This window comes from Anopheles stephensi, chromosome 3 (genome assembly GCF_013141755.1).
Source record: "Anopheles stephensi strain Indian chromosome 3, UCI_ANSTEP_V1.0, whole genome shotgun sequence".
In the NCBI taxonomy this organism is placed as follows: Eukaryota; Metazoa; Arthropoda; class Insecta; order Diptera; family Culicidae; genus Anopheles; species Anopheles stephensi.
The window spans coordinates 24,368,296-24,383,323 of NC_050203.1; the positions used below are offsets into that span (position 1 = coordinate 24,368,296).

The 15,028-nt window shown below is 41.7% G+C and overlaps 1 protein-coding gene across 11 annotated transcripts in view; it reads right to left on the reverse strand.

The window, feature by feature from the left end:
* LOC118511365 (kazrin-like) overlaps positions 1 to 15,028 on the reverse strand; it is a 73,104-nt gene that overhangs the window by 2,830 nt on the left and 55,246 nt on the right. For 8 of the 11 annotated variants that reach the window (XM_036054330.1, XM_036054335.1, XM_036054336.1 and 5 more), the window contains one exon: positions 487 to 510. The exons of 1 other annotated variant lie outside the window; for it this stretch is intronic. In XM_036054330.1, coding sequence (XP_035910223.1) covers positions 487 to 510 — 24 coding nt within the window. Of the gene's footprint in view, positions 1 to 486; positions 511 to 13,416; positions 13,960 to 15,028 lie in introns of those variants that run through there. 2 more of the 11 variants (XM_036054337.1, XM_036054338.1) reach the window with 2 other exon arrangements.

Genomic DNA, 15,028 nt, shown 5'->3' on the forward strand with positions numbered 1-15,028 from the left:
ATTTTCATTCAATCTATTAAGATGTTAATTTACAAAACTGACAAAACTGTTTTCCATAGTTTGGTCGCATGCAATCAAAATGCTCACACAAATTTAACCAATCACTCCTTCAAACTGAGAGCAAAAGTGTCTCAACTTTTCAGGGACACTTCATTACAACAATTAAATTTACTAATTTTGCCTGATGATAACGATGGCTCAACTCGTTGTCGGAATGATTTCCGTTCCTTTCCGAGTTATGTATTTGCCTCTCACACGAAAGTGTTATTGAAACGCAAATGCATCGCATTTGCTTTGTCTTGCCAAAAACGAGGAAAAGAGAGCCTGCTGAACGGTTCACTCGAAAAACGCTCGGAAAGAAATAAAAGCGGGAAACAAATGCAAATTTTGTTTTTGACTTCTGAATTTTCGATTCAAAGTGGACAAAACAGAGGAAGACCACGAATCGGGGCTGTTTTTGTTGTTGCGCATCGGTTACTACTGTACCTGTGATCCTTTCCAGGCGGCAAACTGTTGTGGGGCGATGTAGTGGTTTTATGTGTGTTTGTATGTGAGTGTGTGACCCACCGGTGTTCCGTCCGGTCCGGAGATAGATGGAAGGATTGAGCGTGAGGAGTATGCATGCAGAGGCGACATTTCCGGGTTGTTAATGGGGGATAGAGTAGAGCAAATGGGGAAAGGTATGTATTACGTTTTACGTGGGATGAGATAAAAATTATTGAGATTGAATGTGGTTGGTTTGGGCATCGATGTTGCAGTGTAGATATCAGGCAATTTGCTTGGAAAAAAGGGTTGATGAATGCTATATCAAGGTAGGGAAATAAATTTCAGGCAGCTACAAAAATGTGAAAGAAAGAAAATATTAAACATGCTCAAGCAGAAGCTATTCTAAAATGAAAAACATTATTATCGCAGACACAAGAAACCTTTTTTTTAAACATTTCCGCAAAATAGATACCCAAAATTATCTTTTCCATAATTCCAAAAGCAAAAAAAGGATTTTTATAATAATTTAAAAAAATATAATTAAAGCAATAGGACCAAGCCGTCCCTCATGAGTAAAAATATAATAAAAAATACAATTATTAATGTAAAAAACAGGATAATTAATTCATTGTAATATTATTTAATTATATTTTGTATCTATTAAATAAAACAGGTGCTTTTTCATACATATATGAAAAAATAAATCCAGAGATTAATTATGTTGAGACCTTCATCAGACGTTTAAAATGGATCTTCAGACGGTTAAGATGCATATTCACACGTTTAAAACTCTCTTCGCTAACATATTTACCACAGTTAAGCGGCTATCATAGCCACGTCGTTCTCAAATCTGGATACTCAAATCTGTGTAAAACTCCACAAAAATAATCCTCTTTTCAAATGAAATTTTACCTATAAATATTAATGTGAAGCAAATAGGCAGCTCACCAAGTTAGGAATCTTCCACTACAATTGAGAAAAACATCATTTAAAGTTCACATGTGTGTGAACACATGTGACAATTGAGTGTCGCGGCGATCGAATATCGAGGTACAAAAAGCGTAAAGAGGCCTTCTAAAAATTCTGAATAACATTCTAACACATTTGAATTTACTTTTGAATGATTACAAGTTTCAGAAATTGATCGTAGTTTTTCAGATAGTAGAACACTCATGATCTACTGAGGAAATGTTAGAATATGTAATTAGGAAACGGTGTAATTTAAAAAAAATTAAACCTACTGATACTGTTATCAGTGTTATCTTTCTATTTCAAAATGTTGTTTTATACCCTGAGCCACAAGTGTATTGTGCCACTAAAACGGTTTACACCGCTGGGTAAAGTCAAAATACGCCTGACAGTGTGCAATACATTTTTTTACGTTGCACCAATCAACAGGCGAAATAGCCTCGGAGACATTTTTTTTGCAATTTACGAGCTCCAGAAACATTCTGCATATAAATCAGACTGATGTCTGATACATTGTCGCTTATTTTACCTAGCTGGTAAAACCTTTACTTCACAGGCAAAACATAGTAGAAAAGGTTTAAATTCATATCCTCTTAATTTTGCTCTTTTAATCCTGTATTTGCATTCACTTTAAGCTTACAGCTGCCTCGAGTCTAAAATTCTTCCATCATGCTGCAACTCATCAGCTGTTGTTGCGGGGGAAAACCCATCGCGCACACACACACACACCCATACAAACCGAACCACTTTCGGTTCGTGCTATTTTCACTGCTAAGACGCAACATAATGGGAAAATCACGTTCCTCAAGTGTTTACCGTTCGTATTTACGGCTGTTTTTCCCTCCATCTCGCCATTCTCATTTTGGTGGAAAATGTCTTGTCCTTGCTGTCTGTTTTCCCCTGTTTTCTCGTTGCAGGCTGGTTGAAAAATGGTTCCATCTAATAAGTGAGATTGCAGTGGAAGTATAGTTGGAGGGAGCGGCAAACGGTTCGTGTATGACGACGATAAAGCGGCACACACATACATCCACCATAAACCCTCGGGAAGGACATTTTAATGCCACGTGCTGCAACACGAAGCTCATTTGCACACGTTCCAACCTGTACCACCGGCAAGAAGGGAGCAATTTTATGTATTTACGTCGTTGTTTCTTTGCTTCTTAGCAGTGGAGTATTTTAATCATACCCAGCTGAAAGGTGTGACCGGAAGCTGGGTAGATAAGGGTGTGTTGTGAACATTAAAAAAAGAAAGAACCACTTTAACGAGCCGTTACCGATGCGCCGCTACCGAGATGCATTAAATTTAATTTGGTAACAGCCATTTTTTCTGAGTCATGGATTCGTGCTATGGTTCTTGCGATAAGAGACGCCAGGATACAGAGCAAGTCGTATCAGAGATCGGAAAAACACTGTCCATAGTTTTGCATAAAGAAAGCATCAATAAAGTCCCTCGTTTGCTCACCGTAACAATGTGTCTTCGTAATGTACATAAGATGAACAGACGTTAATGTGGTGTGCTGTACGCCATCGAACTCATACACACAGCAGTGTGCACCATACCTTTCATGTCAATCGCAAGGATCTGACCACAGATCGGCCTCGACTAGTCGAAACCGCAGAAGCTTACGGAGAGAAGGCCTGCTGTGGTGGACACGATGATGAAGACAACAACACTTGTTCCATCGTAATGGGATGCAAATTATCTGTTCGAGAGCAGTGATAAAGAACAAACGTCCCGGCGGACTCGGATGGCTGAGGGAGGAAACAAACGTCAAAAGGACACCGACACCATCGGGTGGAACTCATTATGCAAAATAGATTCGATTCCAGTTGATTGATTGGCCGCGCTTTTGATCTAATGAAGTTTCATGTTTCCTGAGCAGTCGAAGCGCCGCACACGAGCAAGAGTCGAATAACGAGTAATATCCGTCGGAGAGCAAGTAATGTGCGCGGAAAATTATTGTACATTCCACAATCGCAAGGTGGTTAAATACACCGGTTCTTAGTATTATTTAGCTCAACAAGAGACTAGCAAAGAGTTATTAACACGTCTCTGATCTCGTATCGTATGGCTTCGGCGAACTGTTCTTACATCAAAGGTGCTTCTATTAACGACCAGTATGAGCTGTGCTAGCCAGTGTCTTTTGCTTTGGTGCATATAGGGTCCAGTGATTAACTGTCTGCCATAGGTTTCATACGACCCGAATGGCTAATCTAATCCACCTTCTGCCAAGCACTCACTTGCACTTCTCAAACCACAGGCACAAGTCAATTCTGTTGGGCAATTCATGGTATCCAAACAGCAAACCCCATCTTGCAACGATAGCCATGATGGCGGGAATGGAAAATGGCCCCCTACTCATACCACCGCATACTTAATGGAACTGACAGATCCAGTTTCGGTCGCTGTGCCATGGTCACTTTTCACTGCCCCGAAGGGGTTTACTACATAACCAACCATCAATTGCATATTCATGCAACGGCTACCATTGGTTAAGGTTGCAGCATCGGTGTGTCTTTCAACCGTAAGGCTTAATCGGAAAAGCTATACCTAGGGTTCGGGTTCTGCCGATCGGAAACTGAGGAATGAAGGCTTCAGCGGTTGACTTTAACGATACCGAACTGGTACCCAATTGAAGCACTGGAACACAAGCTTAGGTGGCTGAGATTGCTTTAAGGCAGCACCGGGTTTTGATGGGACCGGTTCTAGAGTGGTTTATACTGTTTAGAGACTGGTGTTTGCTTACCTTTCGGGAAAGGTTTCCCCGAAATTGTGCCTAAGTAGTTAAGCAAGAACGATTACATGCCGACATGTGTGATAATTGTGGCTTTGCCTTTTTTTATATGTTTTTATACCTTGACATTATTTGAAACTTAACGAAGCATCGCAAAGGTTCTAGTTTTCATCAATTCAATTCGAGAAGTAGCTATAATATAGTGATAATATTTTAATAACACAACCATTAGGATACCTTTTAGTAAGTTAAAGCAATATCAGCTATTACAAAAGACAAGAACAAGTACAAATCATTATGGTGAACTTGAGCTGGGATAAATATTAACCGTTTCAAAAACACGCCTGGCGTCGGATCTATTCTCGATTGGATAAAGTCCTCACTGAGTCGTCGGACTGACTGTTCAGATCAGAGCAATTTAAGCCATAGACAGCCAATCATTTAATCAAGACAGACGATGTGGATCAAGAAACTTCTGCTTGTGCTACATAAGTGTAAGCTGGGTCATAAACTCATGGTTGAGATAAGGATGCCAAGATGCCAAGATTTTGCGATATTAATGTACCAGCGATGCTTATAATTGAAATTTAATGCTATTAAAGCTACGGAATTAAGTTATATGAAGCACTACACTACTTACTTTAATATGTACCTAATCCTGACGCTATATCACTTTATTCCATGGTCTCGTAAGGCTTCATATTCTTCTTCTTCTTCTTCTCTTCTTTTTTAGCCCAACGACCTCTAGGGTCGGCCATTTCTGCCTTACTGTCTTGTTGTTATCGTATAGTTAAATAGTTAGTCCTCACTATGGGGGAACGGCCCAGATGGGACTTGAACCTATGTGACCGGGACTCCGCTGTCGCATCTTCCGGCCCAGTGGGACTCGCATAACGTTCCACAGAAATAGATCACCAATGTTGAATTGATAATAAAATGGATGGGAAATCAGTTGCTCGAGGTGTTTTCATAGATAGCAGATTTACACTGCAAGAACACTACGGCGTCACTGGGTCTAAAGCGTTCCGTCTGTCAGGTTTTTTATTACAATTTTTAGGAGCCGTACAGCTAATCTCTGTATTGATAGACCAACACTTGAATTTACCAGCATTATTTGAATCATTATTTAGAAACAAAAAATCTTTATTACTTTATTATCTGCTACCATGGTCCCGTGAGGCTTCACATCCTTCTTACCGCTTCTAAGAGCCTTCTATTTGGCCTAGAATCCTTTCAACATTGACAAATGAGAGCTTAGTGTATTTGCATTCATATGCTGACTGATTAATTGAGGTTGGTACATTTTTGGTAAAGTAAGTATCAGGCTTCTAGCAGGTTCCTAAGACACCGATCGCTATTTAAAGAGGAATTCAGCTTAACAGAATTTGGCTCTCAATTGCAATTGATCTCTACTAACAGTCGTATAAATAATATTCTAGATCCTAGATTTAGGGTCAATATCGTTAAGACATTAAGATTTTCTGAATTTATTTTTAAGACTTTGTTGTATTCTACCAAAGATGCATTAATAGTTATGTAGGCCGCACAAGGCTAGAAAACCTAATATAACATAAATAAATGATTTAATAAATTATTAAAAAAATAAGTGAATAAATGAAAGAAAAACGTTTAATGATTCCATCCTTCCGAGTGTTATAATTCTCGTTGTCCATTTGAAGGTTTCCCAAAGATAGTATATTTATTTATTTCTAGTTAGATGGCTTGACGCCGTATTGACCAAAGATAGTATATATAATCAGTTTTTTGTTACGAGGAATCGATCTCAAATCAAAATGTTAACTACAGCTTCCGGTGCATTAGATCAAACATCACCCAAAAGAGTAATCCATAATCATTTTATTTAAATTGCAGATGAATGTTTGTAATATCGTTTCAATATCAGAGCAGAGAATTTAATACGCTTCATTCACCACACACCCCTTATCCATCCCCAATTAGTGTTACCGAACGTGTTAGTCTTTCCTACAAAAAAGCCTGGAACCTGTAAAGAAGCTAGTAAAACCCAAAGGTAATGAAATCGTTTAATAGCAGCAACAATGATCTCACTCCCCGTACAAACACATTTCCATTATGATTATGGAAAAAAGGAAGGAGCAAACCGGAACAAAAAAAAATCGGAACAGGAAGCTAAACCGTGATCCGAGCCACTTTTTGCTTTAGGTCATACTCGTTAGCACCCATTTTTTAAGGGGTCGTTCTAGGGCCCGCGTTAACGCGCCCAGTGCAATCAGCAAAAATGGAATCGATTATGGCCGTCGGTGGTTATGGGTTTTGCGGTATGAACCGTGTAGATGTCTGTAAAGAGGAACCGTTAAAAAAAGTCCGACATTTTATTGCAACCAATTATAATGCGTCTTTGTGTTGCAATGTTGAGTTATGATGTCATTTTTTATTCCGGGCGGTCAACAAGGGCGGATGGTTTAGAAAAATCGCCGAGAAAGTAAGGACTAGTTTAGGCTCTTGGGATTGTTAAATTCTGACTAAATTAACATAATAAATAAAATGTTTTCATATAACAAGAGATTTTTTTACAAATTTTATTTGAATTTCCAAGAACCAAAAACATAATTATAAAACAGAACAGCCTTATTGTGTGCATCTCTAGCTCTTTCCGTGTACCGAGCGCATCATCAGTTTCCTCGTAACACACTCTAATAAATGTACGCTTCAAGCACAAAGTACCATGCACATACACACGCACTCACTCGGTTTGGCTCATGTGTTTTCACCCGGAGGCCAATTAAACGATTCCAATGTCACTCGCAGTTGTATCCGGGCCTGTGTGTGTGTGTGTGTGTGTGTGTGTGTGTGTGTGTGTGTGTGTGTGTGTGTGTGTGTTTGTCTTCATCTACGCTGGTGCATTCGATGCATAAATCATCTAACTACTGCACTGCCCAGCCAGTGCATCCTGAGGCGATGCATACAGCATGCATATTATTGGGTTGTGTGTTGCAGCACACACACACACATACACTCGGTCAAGTCGTAAATTATGATGCGCACTAACCGAACGCCCATGATGACCGAAAACAGTGAACCGAAAGCGACGTGACCCGACGCCGGGGAATGTCGATCGATATAAGCTTTTTGAAATTTGGTTCCCGCACTATACTCCTGCTGTGGGTGCAGTAGTGCTACGGTGGAAAATATATATTAACAACGCATCCGAGGTGCAGAGTTAGGTTCTCGAGCACAGTGCAGATGAGCACAATTGGATGTTTAATTGGAAAAGTTGCTCGTTGCCTTAGCTTCGGCGTTGGGTGGTGTTTCAGTACAAAGTGGTGCATATGAGAATGGCAAGTAGTGTTTGAAAGTTAAGCTTGCAATAGGAAAATTATTAGCATTTTAATACAGTGAAGGTCTTCACACGACAGGACCGGGGTTCAAATCCCATCCGGATCGCCTTCCCGTACGCAGGGCTGAATACTTTGCTGCGAGTAAAATCAAGTAACAGAAAGCTAGAAATGGCAAGCCGAGGCCTTTCAAGGCCGCAGAGCCAAGGGAGAGGAAGAAGTAGAAATTATTAAAAAAATCCAATATCAGCTGCCAACTGAACCAACTGAATCAGCTATCGATTTCCGTACGGCAGTATCCTGCTTTCCATTATGGAACACGACAACGAATCGACTGTTGCCACGGGACGATGACAATACACTTCTGAAGATGAAAACCTGTTACCATCTTTTCACTCCATCTGTCAAACATCGGGACCGGAATCGAGAGACACAGACGAGACAATTTTCCACAATTTTTGCAAACACACACACACACACTTTCGCGACATTGATTTGACAGTGTTTTGCCATAAAAGGCGGGGTGTCAGTTGACGCACAAAAACACACCTCTCCCCAAAAGACTATTCTCCATTTTTTTTCTTTATCCATCGCCAACAATCATTCGCGAATGTCACTGGCAATGAAAGACAGGCAGGAACCAAGATGGTATCCCAGGTTTTTTTCTTCCACCGTTTGGGTTGGGAAGGCTTTGTGTGCGCCTATCTTGTTCGATCAATCGATCGATTGTTGAAAACCGAGTCAGTGAAGGAAGGTGCGCTTTTACTGAAAATTGCTTCCATTTTGGTGTGTTTCCGTTTTCTGAATTCATTGCTCTATTTTTTTTCTTTCTGATCAGGACACACACACACTCGCAAGCACACCGGCAGTTTGTGGTGCTGTGCTGTAATCGAGAAAATGGGTTTACTTTTCACTTCGGTCGTCTCCGTGACGCTCCAGTTCCGTGAGCTTTTGAGACGTTCACATACCGCCACTTGGAACAAAGGTAGCAATCAGGCAAAGATTTACAACTTTCAGGATGTCACCCCCGTGCTTCAAGTATTGTCCCTCACTTCCAAGTTTTGTGTTTGAGTTCATTGAAAGCTTTACCTCTTTATCAACTTCCGTCCACTTCGGCATCCGGTTTCCACAGTCCGGATGATGCGTCCTATCATCATTGTGCCATTTTACCAGTCTGCTGGCTGTTTGGGTTCTTCGGAGCCGGGCGAAAGATCTTTTGATGTGCGTTTCAGGTTTGAACATAATAAATCGATACTGTTCGAAATGGAAACGTATGCTGGTATGTAAATATTCGATGTGTGTGTTTTTGAGTTGGTTTTTTTCTTTCTCTATTTTAACCAGAAATAAATAAACTCCAACAATTTTTTATTTAGCCATCATCATGATCGTAAATCAATACCATACAGTATTGAAGAACAGATTTTTTTATTTGCATCTGTCACTCCGCTTGGACAATGGTCTAGTTTAAGTCCATAAGTTGGACAAAAAAAAAAGACTTGGTATTAGTATGCTTTCTATACTCTGCGTAGAGTAAGATAAACAGGTGGCATCACTTCCAAGTGGTAGTCTGAAACAGATTTGAAGTACTGGGTTGTCCGGTGCCATTCTCATGACATGATCTACCCAGACGAGTCTTGCAAATCTTATTTTGCTGCACAATAGAAGGAATTTTTATTCGAAACAGTCTCAGTTTCGTCCATCGCGATATATGTTAGGCTGTATGAAAGCTTATTTGAGCGTATCTTCATATCAGAGCTGACTTTTGAATCCAGGTAAGCAAAGTTTTGCTACTTGATTTTTGCTATTTGATTTTTGCCCCGTTCAACTGCATCCCGAGGTTCTGTATCGATCTTTTGGAATACTTCGGCAGCATAGGCCGCGTATGCCAGGATCTGGATAGACTTATAGAAGATGGTTCCACAAGTCTCTCATGGCTCACTCTACCATCAGATTGAAGGGAAGACAGACAATCTCCCTTAGAAGGTGAAGGCCCTTAGTCGTAGCAAAGAGTTTACCATCCTCTTGATACCCAACATCATAGGTTTTTTACAAGCTTGGTAAGCTTGGCTGGGCTGCCACAAGAGCTCATTGCTTCATACAGTTTTAAGACAGCTATGCTGTCATACGCGTCTTTAAAATCGATGAAAAGAAGGGATGCTACTACTCTGTAATTTTCGCCAAGTTTTTCCTGAATTTCCTGAATCATCTTATGGTTAAAATTGGACAGAAATAGTTAAGCTACAGCTAAGGTCTCCTAATTGCCTTAATTGTTATATTTGCTTAATCATATCATATATCAATATCAAATTAATAGCAAGCGAAAAACAGTAATGTGCATTTTATAGCAAAAAAAAACAATAAAAATCCTTTGGTAGTTAATTAGTAAAATTGTTTATTCTTCTTTTTAGAGTAAAAAATGACTCGGTAAAATGTCCGCTTCTGGACGATTGTGCAACACCCCCACCAGAAGCAATCATTTGGCAAAAGGACAAACAGCAGCACACATATCCGTATGCTGTGCTTTCGCTTTGGCACAGCAGTAGCAATTTATTTCCTGTTCGCTTATCATCCCATGTACGTGTCTGCGAATGATACCGACAGCTCACAGCCAACACAACAATAACGAGCCCCCTCGCTCGTAAGTACAGGAAAAACTGGAGCAGTAGCCGGTTCCTGTGCATCCTGAGTGCAGTATCAGACTCCTGCCCCCCCCCCCCCCCCCTTTTTCTCACAAAGCTCCAGTTCAGGAAGAATGATTCCGTTCGATACAGAGTGCTCGGAATGAGGGGAAAAAACTGGAACAACGGCACTATAGTGCAGCCTGCTTTTCTATCTCTCTCTCTTTCTCTCGTCAAAAGTCTACCGCAGGAGCTGGGAGTAAAGCCAGTAAAAGCGAAAAATGGAAACTGAATGCAATGCAATGGAAAGTATCGCCAAGATTACGAATGTGCCGAGCCTAGCTTTTCGCAAATGTGTGCGCTCGCTCGATGCACATCATCTATAGTGCCGTTGAGGGGGATGTTGTTTTTTTTTGGGAATGGGAAAAGCTTTTGTAAAAACTGGCAGCTTATGAATGTTTGAAAGAGTGTATGGGTTTTCAATAATACATTTTGAATTTGGAGCGACATTTTTTTCCTTAGTGCAGAATATTTGAAATTCTGTTAGCACATCGGTCATATTGGAAAGGTTTCTGATGAAGTTAATCTTCTACTTTTCATATAGAAATAGAATAACATAAAAAGGAAATTCCGTCCTGTAATAAACAAAAACACCTGCGAGATCAAAAGGAAAAGCCAAAAATGGCCAAAAACAAATTTTCCGATGAACCCATTTTAATTAATATTGCTCCGCTGTGCCGATAAAGACCTGCATGAAAGCGCCGTGCTAATATTTTGGCAGTAGCTTTGTTGTTGGTGCTACATTCTCCAATGGCTACCCCCTAAGGAAGGTCCTTTTTATCACTGCATCCCAGGTGCTCTACTACGGACATTTTTGCATGTGCTCCATATTTCAACCGAAACGCGGCACAGCATGCCCTCAATTCGTGCACTTTCGACCGGTTTAGATAGGCTTTGGTTCGAAACTGTATTTTTTATCTTTCCTTCTGCTCTGTACAGAATGTTTCCTCCTGAAGCTGCTTTTTCCCCAGTTTTAATATGAATTTACATACGCCCTCGTTGCTCGATCGACGAAAGAATGGAAGCAGCAGCAAAAAAACACACCCAAGCTGCCTACTTTCCACCTGGAAAATTATGTACGGATGAATGATTTGTGCTTGGGGAGGTGGGGCTCGGAGCAGTGGCTTTCCCATCGTCTGGTGTGTTCGAAATGAAACAGGATCAGGACACACACACACACACACCCACCCGAGAGGTGCCCGAAGGTGAATATTTTAAGAAAAGGTGTAGCTCATCTAAAATTTACATAGCATGTCAAAACAAACAGCAAGTCACATAAATACAAATGCTGCAGAAATGTTATCTCTCCCGGTTTTTCCCTCCCGCGTTTTTCCCGGCCCTCGTGCGGTAAACATCGCACGTACCGGAAGTGCTGAGCTGTGGGGTGGGAGGAAGGCCTGCCATTTGGAAGGATGGCAGGATGTAGTTGTTGATCCGGTTCGCGCCCGTGAATGTGAACCACTCGGATGGATGGATGGACGGTTTGGATGGCTTTCACGTCGACGTTTCCGTTGCCGGCTGTGCACGAGGAACGCGGCAGTGCCGTAGGAAGCAAAAACATACGCGTCGGGGGTGGGAAAAGGCAAACATTTGCAAGCCTGTGAGCCCACCGTCATCAGGTCACCACGGTGCACAGATGGCGCACACAGGACGTACACCCACGTGTGCCAGCGCCGTGTCAATGACGGTAGATCAACGTGGAAAGCCGTACCTGAAACGTGTGTGTGTCTCTTTGCAAGATACTTGACGGTTGGGTCGTTGGGTCTCGTTGCACAGAAAAAGGGGGAAAGGGTGAAGAAAAAGCGTTGGAAAGGACAACGATACTTTTCCGGATACCTCCGGTGTTTTCGTGTTACTCCCTTGGCACCATTTAAAGACACTAAGTAATAGTGGAGTAGCGTAAGAGTAGTTTACCAGGAAGGGAATGATGGACGTGTCGTTACAGGGAAAATGGTGAAGCAAAACAACTTGAAAACCTCGTGTACCGGGTGACTTTCCTGGTAAAGCATACAGAAAAAACAGGAGGGTAAAACAACATCAGTTGCCCACGGTTTTCGTAAGTGTAAGGAAGCTTTCGATTTTTTAACAGTGACCTCATCTTGAAAGAGAATTATGAATTACGCAAATGGTTCGGGACGGTGCGAGCGATCCTTTACGGTGATTGTATAGTACGGTGCTTTATTTGCATATCTCATGTACGCTTATCAAAGCCTTACTTCGGCTGACTTTGGTAAGATGGTTGCTAACATTGGTAGTTGAAATTCTAAAGGAACCATGATTTTTGCAGCAAGAGACTTATAATGTAAAAAAATCAGAGGTCTTTGTAGTTAGTCGTTTTAAACTGCTAAGAAAAATCTCTTATTTATCAAACTATTGCTCATTGAAAATGTTAACCAGTAAATAGAAAAAAAGATGTTATAGCATCAAATTGTCAAATTTTTAATGATGAGGTATGTACACTTTAAAATTGGATATTTTAACGAATTATTTGACTTCTTTAATGATTTCTATATTGTTTAGTGAGTAAGAATCGCTGTGCTCTAGTAGATGACTTTGTTATGTGGCGCTACAACTGCTTCGAAGACTTGGACAGCTGGGGCGTTCTTCAATATCGCTCAAGGCCGAGCGTCATTGTCTGCCGATCTAATATCTCAATCCTTCTGAAGGACGCATCAACGCCATAATTCCATCTAAGGTAAAGTCTTGCACGCCTACTCCATCTTAGTCTTAAAAGTGATTTTATAAACTTGATCGTCAGGTGTCATTCGTATGACGTGATCTGACCGTTTGACTCCAGGCAAATCTTTGTCACTGCACGATGGCGGAATCACCGTACAGTCCGTAGAGCTCGTCATTATAGCGGCTCCTCGATTGTCCTTTCACACATCTGTGGACAAAGGTCCTGACTGGGCAACTTCCTCTCAAACGCGGAAATTAGTCAGTTTTGGACAAAGTACATGTCTCAGGGGCATATGTGAGTAATGGGACTATAACTGTTCTACGAAGTCGTTGGTGGTGGTACTAGTATTTTGAAGTTTGAACGACATGTCATAAAATCAGGGCTCGACAGCTTATCCTGGAGAATCATTTCAGGTCGTACATATGGACTAAAGGAGGCGTGATGGTTTTAAGTTGGGTTAGAGCAATCTTCTGTCTTGGTGGTTGAATTAGAAGGAAAATGTATATTTATATTCGGATTTTCACGCATCAATAATAAACAATAATATGATCATACATTAACCAGTTAACATTTATCTAACAAGCACATTGAACGACGTCGAATAAAGGAAAGTACATGCGTTCAACGAACAAATCCTATTCCCGAAAGATTCATTTGCACGAGACGAAGCGAGTAAACAGTTCGTAGAATTCTTCCGGAACGTCTCCCTTCACTCAACATGATTTACAAACGTTGTACAAAGCATGATTTACGAAACGCCCCCCGCTTCCTCATCTGTTGCACAGATGCAGCGGAGCACATTTTTCATTCCATTATTGATCCATCCAAGGGCGTACACAAAGCGTGTATTCGCGTACGTCACTTATGTCATGTTACGGAATACCCCTTCGTTCGTATTGCTTAACTGAAACCGGGCTGGTGCCTGAGCTGTGTTTCAGTTCTTTCACCATCAACTGCCTCTCCGGACGGGTCGACACGGGTGCTCGGTCCGGTTGGCGTTCCATCGTCTTCGTCCTGTGCTAGCCGGGCGTAACCGTGGTTTAAGTTCATGCGCGCGTAGTAGCTCTGAAAGCAAGTCATCAGCGGGTCAACAACAACTGCTTGGACATTAGTGTGGCAGCGGTACATGGGTTTACGGTTTTAGAGGTTTAGTTTGTGAGGGACCTTGCAGGTTTATATCGTTCCTCGGGCAGGGAGGCCCGAAAGCACAGATTAACAAAAGCTTTGTGGAGTTGATGGGCAGGGACGAACGAAAGGTGAATTTTTCCTCATTTTGGATGGATTAACTTGATGGATTAGAGACCGTTGTGCAATGAACCGTAGCTTTGGCAAGGAAGAAAAAGGGTTACGGCCAGCGAGAAGTCGGGACTTTCTTTTCGGGACGGACAACTTCTATCTGATGGTGGATTTTATCGTCGTATGTGATTATCCTTTGCAAAGGGTTGATGAGCGCTCCACGTTGCATTAAGCATTCTCCTTATTGTACAAAAGCCTTCCCGGAGAGGCTTTCGGAGTTTGATTGCTGCTGTAGGTTGCTGCTTTTTTTTCTTCTTCGCAACCTCATGTCCAAGCAACACGAACGATTGCTGGGTGAAAAGTTTTCCTTCTACACTAACACGTGACTTTGATTTGCCCCGACAAAGGCAGGCAAGGGAGTAAAACGCTCAGCTAGCTTGGTGTTATAAAATTGGCTGACACATGGTTTGACATTCTTGCAGCCCGGGACTGTGCTCGGCTCTGATGTGCAAAGTGGTGGAATTCAATTTCTCTCGCATAAATCGTGTGCGGCAAACCTTTTTGCCTCCGTGCCGAGTGACGATGTCTTCGCTCCGGAAGCATTCCTCGCACGGGTGCAACGTTATGCTTGAGCGGGCAAGAAGGTACGATGTAAAAAGGCAGGACCAAAAAAAAAACCTCGTCTTTTGAAAGTAAAACGAGAGCAGAAGAAAAATTCACAGGCATACCCAGCCCGGACCGGTGTAATCCTGCCGTCGGAAACGGAAAACGGTACACGGTTGTACGGTGCGAGCTTTCATGAATACCGATTTATGATGCAAAGTTAAGCTGCTTTTCCTTTGAGGGGGATGTTTGGGGTGGGTGGGGGCTGGTGGAGGAGTTACGAAGGGAAGGGCGCACGATGTGGGAAGTCGATGGAATAGCGAAACG